This window comes from Plectropomus leopardus, chromosome 13 (genome assembly GCF_008729295.1).
Source record: "Plectropomus leopardus isolate mb chromosome 13, YSFRI_Pleo_2.0, whole genome shotgun sequence".
Taxonomy (NCBI): domain Eukaryota; kingdom Metazoa; phylum Chordata; class Actinopteri; order Perciformes; family Serranidae; genus Plectropomus; species Plectropomus leopardus.
This window is the reverse complement of record NC_056475.1, coordinates 5,785,369-5,802,081: the sequence shown is the minus strand read 5'-3', so window position 1 is coordinate 5,802,081 and position 16,713 is coordinate 5,785,369. Positions and strand designations below refer to the sequence as shown.

Genomic DNA, 16,713 nt, shown 5'->3' with positions numbered 1-16,713 from the left:
TTAGTTTTAAATTATTAATCCCTTTATTTTAAAATTATTATATTTTTATATTACAATTATTTTAATTATTTTAAAAAAGTAACCTGCAGGCACTGTAATTATTTCTGTTTATTAAATTAAAGTTTAAAAAATGTTAAATGTATATACCATAATATATAAAGAATACATCATTTGTCATGTGTTAATATTACATTTTCTTCAGATTTGTTTATTAAGATCCCCATTAGCTTCTGTGTTAAACAGTAGCTACTCCATTAATTTCATTAACAGCGTTTCATTTATTCATTTATTAGATTACATGAATACACATCCAAAACATTCATACGCACAGTTTAGCTAAACACATTGCAGTACCAATACAGCAAATAACAATTAACACAAACTCAAAAACTAGCTAATACATACAGTAGCTTTGATTGATCTCTTCAAAAGTTGAGAAAAACTAACCTTAACCCAAGAAAAAAGATAGAAAGCTCAAAATCCATTTAATATCTGATTTGTCTACTATTGACATCATATTATGCAAAATTTGAAATTGAAAAATACGCATAATAAAGAAAGAAGGAATTGAATGTTTTGCGTGTTGATTGAAATCCACATACAAACATTTTTATGAAAGGACACTGATGATGGACACACACACAGTGTTATTAAAGAGCATTTTGGAGCGTCAAATCCACCTGCACGTGGGAGGAGCACCTGGAGTAAGCCCTCCTCCGCACGTTTTTTTTTTTTTTTGTTTTTCTCCAAAGAGCGATCAGGTCTTACTTCCTGCAGCTGAGAGTCTCTTCCCTCCCACCTCCTGAGCTGTACTCGCCTGCAGAGCGTCTTCCCCGGTAGTTTGGCTTTCTTGCTCCTGGGTGAACTGTTTTGACCGGACTTTTCACGCCAGTTTGCCCAGCAGAAGAGGACTTTAAACCGGGGCGACTCAACTTTCTAGCTACCTGCGTGTTTTTGTCCCGCGGCGACTTCTCCACTTCAAACTTTCTGCTATTTTTCGTTCACTCTCGGTTTCGTGGGGGGTCTGAGCTTCTCCTCTCCGCCGAAGATGTCTGTCGCGAGCCACAAGACGACGACGACAACCTACCGGACCGTGAACGTGGCCTCCCCGGAGCCGGTGGCCAGCACGTTGATCCGGACCACGCCGGCGTCCCCGTTGCCGTTAGCGGTGAACAACTCGTATGAGACGGTGCGGTACCTGGTCCCGGTGCAGCAGGCCGTCCAGCAGCCGTCCTACATCTTCATGCAGCAGCCTGTGGTGCAGCCGATGATGTCCCCGGTGTACCTGCACAGTGTGCCTCACCTGAGCGTCAGCAGCCAGGGGTCCGCAGACCTCCTGTACCAGCAGCAGAGCACCATGGAGGTGAGCCCCAATATTCAGCTTCCTAATGCTCGGTAAAACTAGGATTATAATCTTTGGTTTTCCTCTTCACAATAACAGAATGCAGGTCAGAATTCATGTTATTTGCATAATGAAAAAGTTAAACTAACTGAACTAACACTACAGTGATATTGACAGACAACACCAGTAAAAAAAAAAAAAGAGACGAGAAACTGGCGTACAAACTGGTTTAACTTATCCATCAAACACCTGCAGGCCAGTTGGCTTTCCTCATTCAAATTTTGCACCATGCACAAACAAAAAAAAAAACACTGCCCATGCTTTGACAAATATCTGTTTAATGTACATGTTGACCTCATAAGCAAAGATAAAGTCAACTTTTTTTTTAATTTTTAGAGTTAATATAAAGTAATTTCATAGCTTTATTTTTAATACTAAACCTCTTTAACCCTTTTATTTGTTTATTTTAATGTTTGCATTAAACCCTACATTTCAAGACATCGTTTTGTTTATTATATATAGTCCATATACTTTGGAGGCAATCTCTTATGCAAAGTTTAAGTACATGAGAAAATAGGACATACAATACTCATATTATTCAAACTAAACAGACCTTTGCAGGTGTAAATAAGTCATTTTTGGGCTCTTATAGGCTTTATGATTTGTACCTCTGCTGTGATCAAATGAAACTTGGTGTAAGATGAATGAGACAAGCTGTAATAATGCGAACTTCAACAGTTCGATGGTGGTGTCCATGTTTATTTTAATGAATGAAATGGGGTGCTTGCTGTTTCAGTGTACACCTTTCATGTTTTTCTGTCCCTCTTCACTTCGGTTGCTTGGTGTTCACTTGTGTCTGAACTGCCTTAAAAGCAGCTTGTTTATTGGACAGAGTTTGGTGAGAGGTTGTGAAGGTTGTAGCTCTAGTTAAATATCAGCATCTATCTCTAACTGCATCTTTTCCCTACGACAGTGTGTACATAGTTAGTGATTACAGGTCACTGGTCTTGGTGGTTTCTGAGTCTGTCAGTCACTCGTCAGCGTTAGTTGTTGGAGCAGGAGAGCGGTCAGATGAACACCAGCAGCATGCTTTTCATAAAGCGATGACTTATTCATTCTGACACTGCGCTCTGGATTTTCACAGCCTGTGACCAGATTAAAGTAGGTGAATATGATGGACAGAAAGCTGAGCTGAAAAATCACACCGTGTTACGGAGCACGTTACACCGAAGCATTAGGTCAGACGGTCATACAGCCAAAAACATAGTAGTTAGGAATAGTTTTCCCCTCTTTATATTATTTTAAAATTATCCTTAAATTGGGCGTACTGCATCTTTTTAATGTGATTAATTATTTACCGATTACACTTTGAAATATCTAGAAAAACAGAATGCCCAATGGTCATCAAGATGGCCTTTAATTTAACGGTTTAGACCATAAAATTGCAACTTTGCAAATTGATCTTAGTTGCTGCATATCATCTTGAGATACAATATTTAGTAGATTAATTGATAAATCAATGGACAGACAATTTGTGGGCGACTATTTTTATATTTAAGTAGTTTTGAGTCACTTTTTTTGTAAAAAAAAAAAACCCAAAAAACAACATTTGCTGTTTCCAACCTTTCAAATGTCTCTTTATTTTGTTATATGATAGTAAGCTGAATATCTGTAGGTTTTAGACTGTTGGTCAGACAAAACAAGACGTTACCTGCGGGGTGGCAATTTTCACTATTGGTTTGTTGGTTTGTTGACAAACCGATTGTTCGAGAAAATCAAAAGCATATTAATTATTATTTTCAGCCCTAATGTCGTCCCTGTCCTCGTGTTTCTTGTTTGTTTTGACTGCTGTCAATAAAAAGGCTAAAGTAATCTTAAACAGAAAAACACAGACATTAGCTATAGTTGGGGCTTGTTATCAAATCAGTATTTTCGTCAGTACTGACTGAAATGTGTCTGTTGTCTGCAGCTGTCAGATATCAAACTTTGGCATCCGATGCCTGTTCAGATTCTTTGTCTTGTTCACTTTTTCGATAACCAAATACCTCCTGATTTCATCGATTGATTTCATATTTTGCCTAGTGTTGACTGTATTTTTCATGGTTAAGTTTTTGCACATCTGATTATACTGTAAACACTGTTGTTAAAGGGAGGCGGGTATTAAAAGGGAAAAACTATGTCATGGGTATAAAAACATGAACCATTAATTGTGTTTTAAAGTTTGCTTCAGCCAGAATTTTCCCTCGTGATAGAATGAGCTCTGATGACGTGAACATCGTCTGTTTTTATCACTGAAGGATTAAGAAACTCTTGCTGATACGGCCCTTTGCCAGCTGACTAAGCGATTACTGCACGCTGTCTTGCTGCAAAAACATAATGCGGCATTAACAGTTTGACTGTCCTGCTGATCAATACAAACTGTGCTGCAGGCCTCAGAGTTTGTCAATTGTTAACTTCTGACTCTTTCTCTTCATTAATTAGGTTTTACGAGGCACCAGTCTATGTGTGCACCTGCTGAAGTCTTTTCAGTAAACTCTTCCCTGTTCTGCTCTGATAAATCACTTCCTGAAAACCTTCCCCTTTCGCCCTTAGGATGGTTTACAAGGTCTCCGCTGTATGCTGAAAGCATTTGAATAATGTCTTTTTTCCCCACACCGTCCTCCTTCTCCACGTCTTTGATAAATATATGCCTTCTCTCTCTTTACTCAGCTCCTGTTTTCATTAGATCTGCTTTAGTGAGTGCAGCAGAATATGTCAGGAGGATTTCCTCTAAATCTCCCTCCTGGCTGCTTGTTTCCTGATAATTTACGGTTTCGGGTTTGGCTGTTTGAGTCACTGCACTCAGAGCTGAACGCACTTGACGTGTTTGATAGAGCTGTGGTGCCACACCCGGTCTGACTCTGCTGAGGTGGCGCACCCTCACATATGAAGACAAACACATTCTTCCACCTGACTGGATCACCACAGCTGAATGAGACTGCAGTGATCAGAGCAGGGCTGGGCGATACAGTCACAATCATTTTTTTCATATCAGTCAATATTGATATATATCTCATGATATACATGAAATCACTATTTCTGTCAAGCTTAAAGGTTCCCTTTTACTCCTAAGTGAGATATGAAGATATAATAAGGTTAATTTTGGTTTAAATATTTATTTTCTGTCAGTCAACATGACAAATATACTGTAGAAAAGGCGTCACCAACTTCTGCCTGCTGACCTCTTAATTATTGGGATTTTTTTAATCATCACTGTTATCCATAGATTAAAAAAAAAAGTTGATTTTCTGACTTCACAGCTCAGTAGAAATGTAATCAAATGATAATTCAATAACATTTAGTTAAGTGTTTTGGATTTAGAGGCCAATCTGCTGGACTTATCTGTGTTGATTTCACGTGGAATTAAGCCGATAAACCTCATCTTACCTCATCTTACCTCCTGGGAATTTATTCTGACTGTTATTGGCTCTAATTCAGCTTTCGGTTTTTGCTCATGCCTTTGGTGTGACATCAGCGCGCACAGACAAGTACCAACATCCTCTCCGGAAGCAGTGCTGATCCATATTAAATGTGCTACATGGCTTTTAGCCTTGAATTTTGCACATTTTTTAAAAGGTCAATTCAGTTTACAACAAGAAAAATATACTTTCAGTTAGTTGAAGTCCGTAGTTGACATCAGAATCTTTTTTTTCAGTAGTTTTTCATATTCAAGGAATTTGCCTTGTTGTTTTGATGCAAACCAGTAAACAAAGTAAGGGAAAATAAAAGCAGGCATGAGTAAAAAAAAAATGTAAATATTTAATAGAAAAAACTTTTGGAAAAAAGCACAGTATATTTTTTTTATGAAAAAAAATTAAAAAACTGTTTTGTGCAGTAATGTGCAAAAGATAACTGTATAACTTATAACAGATATGTGCAATGTACCTTTATAAAAGACCAAAAAATGTGTGTCAAGGTAGCCTAACTCAGAGCAATGGTTCTTAACCTTCTGACCTTCTTCAGAAGCAAAAAAAAGAAAACGATTTCCATCCAACCCGCTCATTAACAATAATTGGGGAAGTAGCCAATAAACAGGATCCATGTTGCATTTTAGTGAAGTAAATGTGAGCATGATGGCATCATCACTCTTTTTTTCCCTTCAGAATTTTTTTTAATTCAAATTTGTTTAATTTCATATTTGCCCCCTTGTAATCAACGTCACACCTCCACACCTCCTCTTTGTCCCCCGACTTAACAGTCTGAGAACCACTGGCATACAGACAGATGTGAGGACGTTATTCTGACATAATGACATCGTGGTCGACTTGAGACCATCATCATTCTTATTTTACAAAATTCACCTGGCTCCCACCCATCTGATTCAGAGGTGAAACATGTTTTTACAGCTTTTTTAAGTTAAATGATGTCTCACTCTTCAGTAAAAAGCAACATTTCTACCTCCATCCTGCATAATACATCACAGCAGTTTGAAACACTGGGCCAACATCCACTGTGTAAAATATGGTCAGTTTAGTTTGTGTTGGACTGATGAACGCAGTTGCACTTTTGACATAATTTGAGACGATATTTGCCTTTATGTGTGGTGTTGCCTGCTGTCGGCCAGCTATGGTTTGGCTTCTGTCATTTATCCATGTGTATTTTAACTCTTAATGTTATCTTATTTGCACTTTTAGATTGTTTTTTACTGTGTGGAAATGAATTGAACTCTTTTTGCAAACTTGCCTCAAATTGCCAATGCAGGGATGAGTTAAGTATTTGAATGGAAAGTGCATCAAGTTCCAATCCATTCATTATAAAAGGCATCAAAGACTCAAAGAGTTAGTTTGGGCTGAATCAACATTTACATTGATTTGCTTTAGCTTTAACATTTTAAATAGGATTGCGAATCGTAAGCGCTTTCCTTAATCAGTTATTGGTGAAATTAACAATCGATTACCTGTTATTAGGAAGAAAACCATAAAAACTTTGCTTATTTCAAACAATACCAAAATGCATTTTTTCTTTTCAATTAAAGCAACAAATTGCATACACTTTGACAGCTTAGCTTAGCCTATCAATGAATCGAAAATTCACATTAAATTCTTAATGACCGATTAATCGATCATTGATTAATTGTATCATCCCTAGATTTAAAACATTTTCTCAATCTAAAGGATACAGATGAAGCCATGCGTTGTGTTTGTGATGCTAAGAAAGAAACTGATTTTTGTTTTTTTTTTTCCAAATCTGAATGTTTCTTATTGTTTCTCTTCTCCTTTGTCCATTATTTCAGAGCATCAGCGGGAAGTCTTCATCAGTGTTCAGCCAGTCATCCAAGAGCCCCGAGCCGAGTGCTGAGGTCAGGACACACACACACACACACACACACACACACACACATACACACGTGTACACAAAAATCCACACTCACTCCCTCATGAAAGCCTTCTTTTTGGTGAAACCCTCCGTAAACTCTGGCAACCACACAAGTATGTGTCCTTCACTTAGTGTCAACCTATTAAGCAGAAGCCTTGTTAAGTCTTGCATTGCTTATTTAGTTAAGATCAGCTTTTTCTCATCCATTTTACTTTGTGTTTGTTTCTGAGATAACACACACGTGAGAATGTCTGCAAACATAGAAATGACAGATGCAAATAAAGTTGAGGATAAGCATTAAAAAAAACAAACTTCTAATCTCAAACAAAAACAAAAGTTTAAGTGTAAACCCCTCTGACAGACCCCTGAAGTCAATGACTTTTAGCAAATGCAACACGCTCCCAAGAAAATGAGTCTCTAACTTGTCGTAGCAAGTTGCTGGTAATCTGCTCTCTAAAAACATCAGTCAGGTTGATAAGAAGAGCTTTGAGAGGCGTCTTACATCTGCACTGCATTTGATGTTGTGATGAACTAGAAGTAGAAAAGTCTTTGTACAGCTGAAAAGTGAACATTTTCTGCATATATGCGTTGTTTCTACTGCATTTCATGTGTGAATTAGTTCACTAGTGGAGTCATAGTCAAAGGTGGTGTTGGATTGGACTACATTATGGTCAAACATCAAAGACCTGACAGGCGTCAAAGGCCGATTGTTGCGTCGCCCCAAGTAGCCTGTGTCTCAGCAAAAAGTTGAAGCTGAACACTTTGCAACGGCTGCAGCCAGTGGCCAGCTAGCATGTATCTCCCCTAACCAGACAGCGGTAGTCTTTATTTTTCATCCTAAAAAGGGAAAATGGAAGACCAACAAGATGGATTTAAGACTTAAGTTAGCCAGTTTGCGCATTAACAGCACAACCTGTTATTGAAAGAATAAAAAATATTTACCGTGCGCTAGCAACCAATAAATCAAATGATCACAAACCGTTTCTGCTCAAGAGCTCTATGGCTAAATAAATAATCTTACTTTATATTACAAGTTTGTTTTTTTTTTTCAATCTCACGCCTTCTTGACTCTAGTCATTTGTTTGCTGTTTCTTTTGTCTCTTCTCGTGCACTGAGCTGAGTAAATTCCTCTATCAACGATATGAGACACCTGTAAACGTAATGCAGTCCAGTAAAACACCACCACTGACTACAACCTCAACGCAACTGTAAATATAAAGTTGACGCCGAGTTTATGGAAATCTGAAAACACACATTTTTTAACCAAATGTAGCTCAAGTTCAACTCTAGACGTCGTGGCTGTTTTTACTTCTGTGCTTTTAATTTAAGCTGATGATTTCATGAGCGTTAGAGTGAGAACAATATCTGGATACCACAGTGACAAGTTTTCCATTTTAATCCAAGCTGGCAGTGAGGTTTGTGCCTCGGTGCCAACTCTCCCAGCGACTCACAGTTTGAAGTACAATCTTTCTGCAGTACGTGGAGCTGTTTCTTCAAGATGAGAAACTATCAGAGGAAAATTGCAGATGGGATGTGGGGTGTGGAATCCATCTGTTGCTTCAGTGCAGACACACCCACCAGCATGAAACCTCAACATGGGAACATTTCGGTGTGTGAAAGTGCAGTAGCACAAGTATCTTCATTATTTTTCAATTTTTTGAATGTCAGCCGGGGGCGATTCATGCATGCTCTCTTAGTGTGCAGCTACGCCCTGCTGCCACATTCACACTCACAACAACACTTTGTTCATAATCACAGGAGCAGCAACTGTCGCAACTCTGACAAACCATTCAGGGTGGGTGTCACTGTGAGGTGTGTCCAGCCGCTTTTGCTGTGCGTACGTGCATTCCTTTGATTTGAGCCTGCGTGTATATGGCTGTTGTCAAAACAGGGAGGTTCTCTGATTTACAGCCGCTGTCGGCACTTTGATGCCGTCTGCCTTGGCCTGACATGAGAAAGTCATGCATACGTGCATAGTGTTTGTAATTTGATTTTTATTCAGTTGTTGGAGTGACAGCCTTATCGGCAGTCCATCAAAGAAGGCGGTAGTCTTGAAATACCTTTTAGCTCATGTGCTCTCCCAAATTAATCATTTCATTTTATCACCTTGATCACTTTGGCAGCAGTTGTTGCCTTTGGGCTGGAACTAATTATTATTTTTATGAGTGATTTGACTGGCTAGCTTTCCATTTAATTGTTAAGTGTATAAAATGTTAGAATATAGTGTAAAAAACCCAAGGTAACATCAAATTCCTTTTTTATCGCACAACCAGATCCTCAAAAACAATAAATGTTAACAATCATAAAATAGAGAAAAATAGTGCATCTGCATTTTATTTTAAAAAAATGCAGCTCCTGTATTTCAGGTATTGCACTTGGCCATATTGCAATTTTGATAATATTTTGATTAATTTTGCAGTCCTACTGGTTGAGAGAGCGCAGGGCTCCGCGAAAGCCAACAGCCTTAACTTGCAATGTTAATGAAAGTGAGAGATAATTAGTGTATCCACCCTGTAATTTGGTTCTGCTCCCAAATGTGAAGCCTGTCTGGTCATTAAAGCTGCAGATTAACCGTATTTCTTTCTTAGTCTCTGTTTTCCTCTGAGAATCGAACCTTAAAATACGTTGAGAGAAGGCCACCGCTGCCTCTAATCTGTTTTGGCTTCAGCTGTATCTTGAGAAAATATTTTGGGCTGTGAGACTACTAGTCAGCTTTTCTCAACAGTGCTTTCGGTTGATGCTTTTATTGTTTGGGGAGGACAAAGTCAAATGAAACTAGTCATCAGAGGGACTCGTTGACCGCACCCCTCTGTGTTTTTCTTTTGGGAATGGAGGAGGAGTGTTTTTCTGCTCGGTTGGGATTCAGTATTTGTTATTTATGTTTAAATTGATCATTTGTTAATTTTTAAGACATCAGATGTTATTTTGAGTCAGTGGTCATGTCGTCCTGTATGACCTCTACACTTAGGAAGTTTGGCTTCATGAATAGAATGGAGAAGTTTCTTGTCTCACAGAAAACAGACCCACTGTGGGGTTGAAGTGCTAAAAATGTGTGTGTGGGTGTTGGGATGGTGGGGGGACAGGTAAAAAAAATCCATTGCTGCAGTGTGCAGTGACACCTGAAGTGTGAGGCTCTGCTGTTTGATTAGTGACAGACACTCACTGACCTTAAATGATACTCTGATTACACGTAGACCCGCATTTCAGATGCAAATACACAAATTAATCATAACTGTGGACCCCAGGAAGAGTAGCTGCTGCTGATGTGGTAGCGTGTCATTCGCACCCCTTACTGAGGAGCTAGTGTGGCATGGTGGGTACCACTGGATTCTTTTAGTTTCACATGATACCAGTATCATCGAACTTGGTGGTCCATTTTCTAAGTCCCAAAAAAATGTCTCATGTGTGAAATAGACTGAAAAAAAAACATTGGGGGGCGAGAATTTTTTTTTTCTTTGGGAGGTAAAAAAAAAATTGGAAATTTGAGTTTCAGACAAGCTCCTGTTTGTTATGACCTGGCTCTTAGGTTGGACAAAAAGAGGCAAGATTAAAAAATAACTAATAAAATGATTTTTTATCTTTTCAAAAATCTCACCCCCAATTTTTTTTCACTCTATTTCACACATGAAAAAAACATTTTTTGGCTTAGAAAATGGACCACCAGAAAAAAAAACGTCTCACTTGCCCTCTCAGGGCTTCCGTAGAGTCTCACCAGCGATTAAAAAAAAAAAAACGCATTATATACGGACCTTAATCGATTGTGATTAACGCATTATCGCTGACAGCCCTAGAAACATAATTGCTTTTAAGAAGATGTACATAATGATCAATGGAAAGAATTCATGTTACGTAACGTACCCTGCGGCAACCACGTGTAGATTTGGAGGGTTCCCTCCTGACTGTATCAGGCCATGTGTTACTGCATTTTGTTACTTTTCAAAACAAATGCAAAACTACTACAACCAGATAAAAGCTAACCGTCTCATCACCTGCAAAGTCTTTTCTGTTTTCTCAACAATTTGACAAGACCATCAAGTTCACATTCTGTCATAGCTTCAATTAAGTACCTTGTCATGCTCTTGAAGTCTTGCCAACAGTGACTAAAAAATATGTTGCCAAAGCCGACGAATGACTGATTAATAGTGAGGATCAGTGATTGTTATCTGAGCGGAAGGTGTGGTCATTTAGCAAAGCCAAAAACCGGCTTTGGTTAACTGATTCTTCTCAAGCTCAGACTCACGGTGTGTGTAGTTGCAAGTTGTACAAGAGGCCTGCGGAGAAAATACATTTTCTTGAGTGAAACCTTGATATGAAAGACAAACACATGCTTAAATCGCATTATATTTGTTCACAGCTAAATCTCTATTAAACACTGCCTCTTGGATATGGCAGATCGAGGAAGAAAAATCAGTTTTAAAAATGTTGAATAACCTGAACACCTGCAGCTGAAGATTTAACCTCTAATTTAAAGATTTAACACACACACACACACACACAAAAGGGGGCTCTCAGAAGTGTTTTATTATGTATTTGGACCGTGACACAACATCATTATTAGTCAGTCAGCCTCTTCTGTGATTGGTCGACACATTCCTCGCAGCTCAGCTCTGCCTGCAGCTGTACAGGTATGTACAGGCCGGAGCCACAACTCTATATGTTAGATATGCATCACCTGACACAGAGGGGTGTGATTATTTATTCTGGTGCTGTAAAAAATGGATTTCATACAATAACAGACGAATTACATTCAACAGACCTGAGGCTTACCTGTACCTTCATGGGCCTCTATACATAAACATTTAAATACCACAACATTAAGACCCTTATAGAAGTTCCATTGAAGGGAAGCATTCATGCTACAGCATACAGTGATTGTTTTTTTAAAGGCGTTTTCAACTTTAGAGCATCAGTCTGTGTTTGACCTCCTGTTTCAACATGACAATGCCCCCGTGCACAATGCCAGGGCCACGAAGAGATGGTTTTTCCAGTTTGGTGTGGAAGAACTTGACAGGCCCGTACAGAGTCCTCACCGAAACCCCATCCCAGCTTTAGGGTGAACTGGAATAGGGCTTCATCTAACAATTTATTTTCACTATCAGTTAGTCTGCCGACTTGATTTATTTTTTTAATTGCGTAGTCTAAAAATCAGAAAATAGTGAAAAAATGTGTGTTCAATTTACTAAACTCAAAAGGGATGTCTTTCAAAATCCATAGATATTAATTATACAATAATTTAACAAGCTAAACACAGCAAATTTTAACATTGGAGAATCTGGAACTAGATATGTTTTGCTTAAAAATGACAATGAAATGACAATTTCACTGTCATCTGAATAGTTCTGTTTGTCTTTTTTGATCAGCAGCTGCTTTATTTTAAAGTTTAACAGCACTGAAAAAATGACATTTAGTCTAATTTTTTGTTCATCTGATCCAGTTGGTTCAGTGAAGGCAACACTGTTTTTGGTACATCTGATGCTTTTCTTTTTTTTTTCTTAAGACGTCTGTTATCATCGTGTAAACAATCAAATTCGAGTGGATCAAAGGTCAAAGCCATTGTGTGACAAAGAGAGGCGTTGAGTGCTTTTTCTTGAGGAAGCTGAGGTTCAAGTGTGTTGAGCCAGACTGAAGGACATGCTTGCTGCTGTGAGGATGGAATCTGTCGTCGTTTAGTTGTGAGATTTTAGTTGTGAGATAAAACCGATTCAAGGATTGTAGGAGTGTGACAAACTGTATCTGACAGGAGAACTTAAGCATTCTTCCTTTTGAAATAGGTTTTTATATCTGCTCAGCTGCGTCTTGAGCGACGTCTGTAACTGTTGTAGGTTATGCAAAGTATTTAGACATAATTACAGGATAGTGTAGGGGAGCGTCACATTGTGGAGAGGCAAGAATTTGAAATGGGATGCAATGGTTTTAATGGTTAATATGACGAAACCTCTGAAAATATGCAGCTTTTAATTAAATTATATAAATAATGTACTCATAAAATGTTCCTCGTGCATCTGTTGGAGTTGATTTGTAGCTTTCAGTTTCACTTTTGTCGCTGTTGTGGAAGAAAAACTTTGCAGCGACAGTACTTTAAAGCTTAACAACATTTCTGAACAAAATTTAGAGTTTTGCACCTGACAGACGGGTTTGCAGTCACCTTGTCGGTGCTCATATGCGCCTCTTGGAAATGCTTAGGATCTCTTGTTACAGGAGCATAAGATGATCTCAAAGATACGTTTGCAAAAGTTTCTCATGCTCATGATTTGTCTTCATTCACATTTTTGCAGCTGAAAGTCCTCTGTATATTTTTATCTTATCACAGCTGCATGCCATCTGCTCCACTGTGTGCCTCTGGTAAACGTTCACATTTCTGAAGCTGTCAGGCTGGTGCTTTGACTGAGTTACAGCCTCGTGGTGAGGTCACTGACATGGCTGCGCACAGTTGGTTTTCTTGGTAAAATGAGGATATCTTTTATTTATTTTTTTGACTAATTATGGTTTGGTTGGTGGTTGTAAAAGTGTAGCCTGATAATGACACTGATTTTGTATCTTTTTTTTATTTAGTCTGATCATTTTTATATTTGTTGTTTTGTGTTTGCTCTGAACAGCCTGTGGTGAATGATTCCTCTGTCTCATCAATATAACTTTCAGCTGATATCTTTTGCGAGGAGCAGTATGTTCATCGGAGGATTTTAGCTGATTTGTGACTGTTTACATCAATGTATGCTATTGTTCCACTTGCAACATGTGTGAATATGTCCGACTGAAGAACTCCTGCAGGCAGTTGCAAAGGCAGAAACTTCTGCTGCTAAAGGAGCTGATAAAGCAGCTGAGTGAGTCCAAGTCCCGTCTCTTCTCCTACACAAACTGAACCCAGGCACGAAAGCTGGTAGGAAGTTTGGAGTTTGCACAAACAAAATACTTTACTGTGATGAAAAAATGGAGAAGGTCAGTGCCAATCTACAGAAAAAATACTAAGTCATTAAATTATGACTGCTCAAAACCAATATGGCCTGTTACTGCACATTGTGCCACCCGGTCTAATTACTGATTTGTCATCGCTGAAGTTTGTTGCTCTGGAGACTCCTGATTCATAATAACTTTGTCAAGGTTTTCAAGGTGATGACATGCCAAGCAGTTATAACTTAACTCGTGCATGTGCTTTCTTGTTGCTTTTCTTGAGAAATGCAGTGAATAATGCAATGCACCATAAAACAGTTTTTTTCTGCATCACTGCATCTTATCACTGTGTCTTATCACTGTTTGGTTACATGACCTGTACCTTTTTTTTTTTTTTTTTTAAATTTCCAAAAGTAGGAGTAGTAGTAGAGATTACACTTAAAGTTGACTCAAATAACACTGCAGCAGTCTGTGAAACTGAAAGCGCATGGTCTAGACGTGCTTGATATGAAAAATATTTGACTTTTGTTATGATTTGGTGCTATAAAAGTAAAAATTGAGAGTTCCTGTTGTTTTTTATGTCCCTGCACCGGCGATAGCTGTGGGCAAACACACTAAATTTTCAGCTACTCCGTCCATCTTTCCCATTCTTTTGTATATACAATATCTCTTGAGAAGTTGATATCTCAAGAATGTTTTGAGGTAATTTTCTTGATGAACTGAATAGAATTTGGTAATCAAAGATACTAAAAGATAAAGATACTAAAACCTGTTTTGGTCCGTAACCCACAAATTTGTATTCTAAATCTGAAAAATAAACTCACACAAATGTTTAACAGTATGATAAGAAGGTCTTGAGTTGCACCGTTGTGACCTTAAAAAAAGCTAGTTTTATTCATAAGTTGCACATGATTAAAAGCTGGAAAAATTTCTGACTGTGCAAAGGTGGACATAGTGTAGTGGTGCAGAAATCTCAATCTTATCAAGCAATATCAATATCGAATCGAAAGGGGGAAAATGTCAATGCAAAAAGAAAGTTAACACAATTTAAATAAAATCAACTTGATTTCTTAGAAATAAGTGTCTTTGTCTTTACATACAAAGGAAGAATTAGGAAAAATCTAACTTTAATTTGGAAAATATAAAAAGTTTAAAAACAGTTAATCCAGCATGCTCAGGTTGAAATATTCTAATTGCACTGAGAGACTCACAAAAAATGACTTCATTAGGAGGAGATGTTTTGCAGTTTGCACTCACAGAGACTTACACAAAGAGCCTGTGTGGTAAAATGACTCTTCTCTCTCTATTATCATCCTCTAGTGTTACTCAGCTACACACAGAGTCCTGAGCGCCTGAACACTGACCTATATCCACACACACACACACACACACACACACACACACACACACACACACACACACACACACACACACACACACACACACACACACACACACACACACACAGGCCTGACATGGTGAAGAGGTGATGGTGTGCTGAGTTTGGATATTGGGTTTCTGGTGTTTGGTGACCCGCCTTTCACAGCCTGTAGAAGTGAAACTACATCAGTCGGCTTCTGATCCTAAAAGGACTTTGACTGATTTTTGTTTGCATTTGAAACAAGAAGGTGCAGTTTATTGAGATTATTTGATAAATGAGTTTTACCTGAAAAACCCCTGATGTGTCACCACATGTACAGGAGATTTTACCTGCAGGCACAGAGAGGAAAATCAAAGTAATCTCAACATGTCACTGTAGTTCAACAACTTTTTGATGTCAGATTGAAGACTTTAACTGGAGGCGCACACATGCATGAATGGAGCATGATAGACTTATTTAGGGGGGGCAGCTGAAAAAAACATACAAACAACCATTTCCTGCATAAATACTTATGTAGGGCTGCAGCTAATTTTGTTTTTCATTAAAAGTAACCCGTTAATTATTCATTTGATAAGTCAACATATTTTTTTAGGCTTTACATTTTCGAAAAACTGTGGAAATTGCACATAATTCGTTTTTTCACCAACTGTCCAAGATGCATAGTATTATATTTACAATAATATAAAACATTTTAACTCACACCTGAGATGTTGGTAACAGATAAAAGTGTCATGAATGATTTCAACTATTAATAACTTATCAAAATTGTCATCTATTGATTGTGAATTGATTATTCGATTCAGATCCAGTCTTATTTAACTTGCACAACTGTAAGCAACAGACAAGACGAACTGCCATTATTGGTAGAATAATTTCAACTTGATCCTAATACAAATGAACTTAATAGATTCTAAAATCAAGTTGTTTTTTTTTTGTAATGCTGGAGCAAGCAATATACACTTAATTACAGAAAATGGGTAAAACAATTTCTATGTGTTGTTGGAAAATCAGGTTTTTAAGGACTCACTTTAGACAGAAATAACATGAAGTGTTTGACCTGTGGCTGCTCTGTTCTGCCTGCGCTCTCACACTTTTTGAGGTCAGTCTACTTTTCATAGATCTGCAAACACACATACACACGTACATACACGCACCAGCCTATCATCATAAAGTTGTTATCCTCCGACACATTCTACACGGCGGTATGAGCTCAGGTCTGGCTGTGGATCTCTGGAATGTAGCGTTTGCAGGTTAGCTGCATATGAAAGTCTGTCAGAGTCCACCTGAGACATTTCTGTCATCCCTGAAAATGAGCCACACCACCACCAGCAACCCTTACAAAACAAAAACTGTTTCAGGCTTACGGCTGCAGAGCTTCTGTTCTTAAAAGTAAGCTATTTTAAAACCTGGCCGTGTAATTCCAGATGATTTTGGCTGGGTTGTAGTCAAGTTTTTACACGCACAGTTTTGCTTTGCAAGTAGCAGGGTGTATTGGTGATTTTGTATAGTTTATCCATCTTTCTGTCCATCGAACACTTTGATCCAGAGCAAGATATCTGTAACTGTAACTAGCCAGATTCCCATCATTTTTGTGATTGTCAAATTCCCAGAGCATGAATTATTTGGAGACCCCCTGATCTGTCTTGTAGCACCACCATTGGGCAAAATTTAAACTCTCACACCACCATCAATAAGTTAAACTCCAGTGTGATTTTTAGTACATCTAAATTATTACCCAAATTTTCAC

At 38.2% G+C, this 16,713-nt stretch overlaps 1 protein-coding gene across 2 annotated transcripts in view; it reads left to right on the top strand.

Annotated features, from left to right (window-relative positions):
• Positions 1-776: 776 nt before the first annotated feature.
• The window catches only part of pof1b (POF1B actin binding protein), a 32,674-nt gene continuing 16,737 nt past the window's right edge, over positions 777-16,713 (top strand). The window contains exons 1-2 of one of the 2 annotated variants that reach the window (XM_042499019.1): positions 777-1,363; positions 6,615-6,681. In XM_042499019.1, the coding sequence (XP_042354953.1) occupies positions 1,049-1,363; positions 6,615-6,681 (382 nt within the window). In that variant the 5' untranslated portion in view covers positions 777-1,048. The remainder of the gene's footprint in view (positions 1,364-6,614; positions 6,682-16,713) is intronic. The other variant, XM_042499018.1, reaches the window with a different exon arrangement.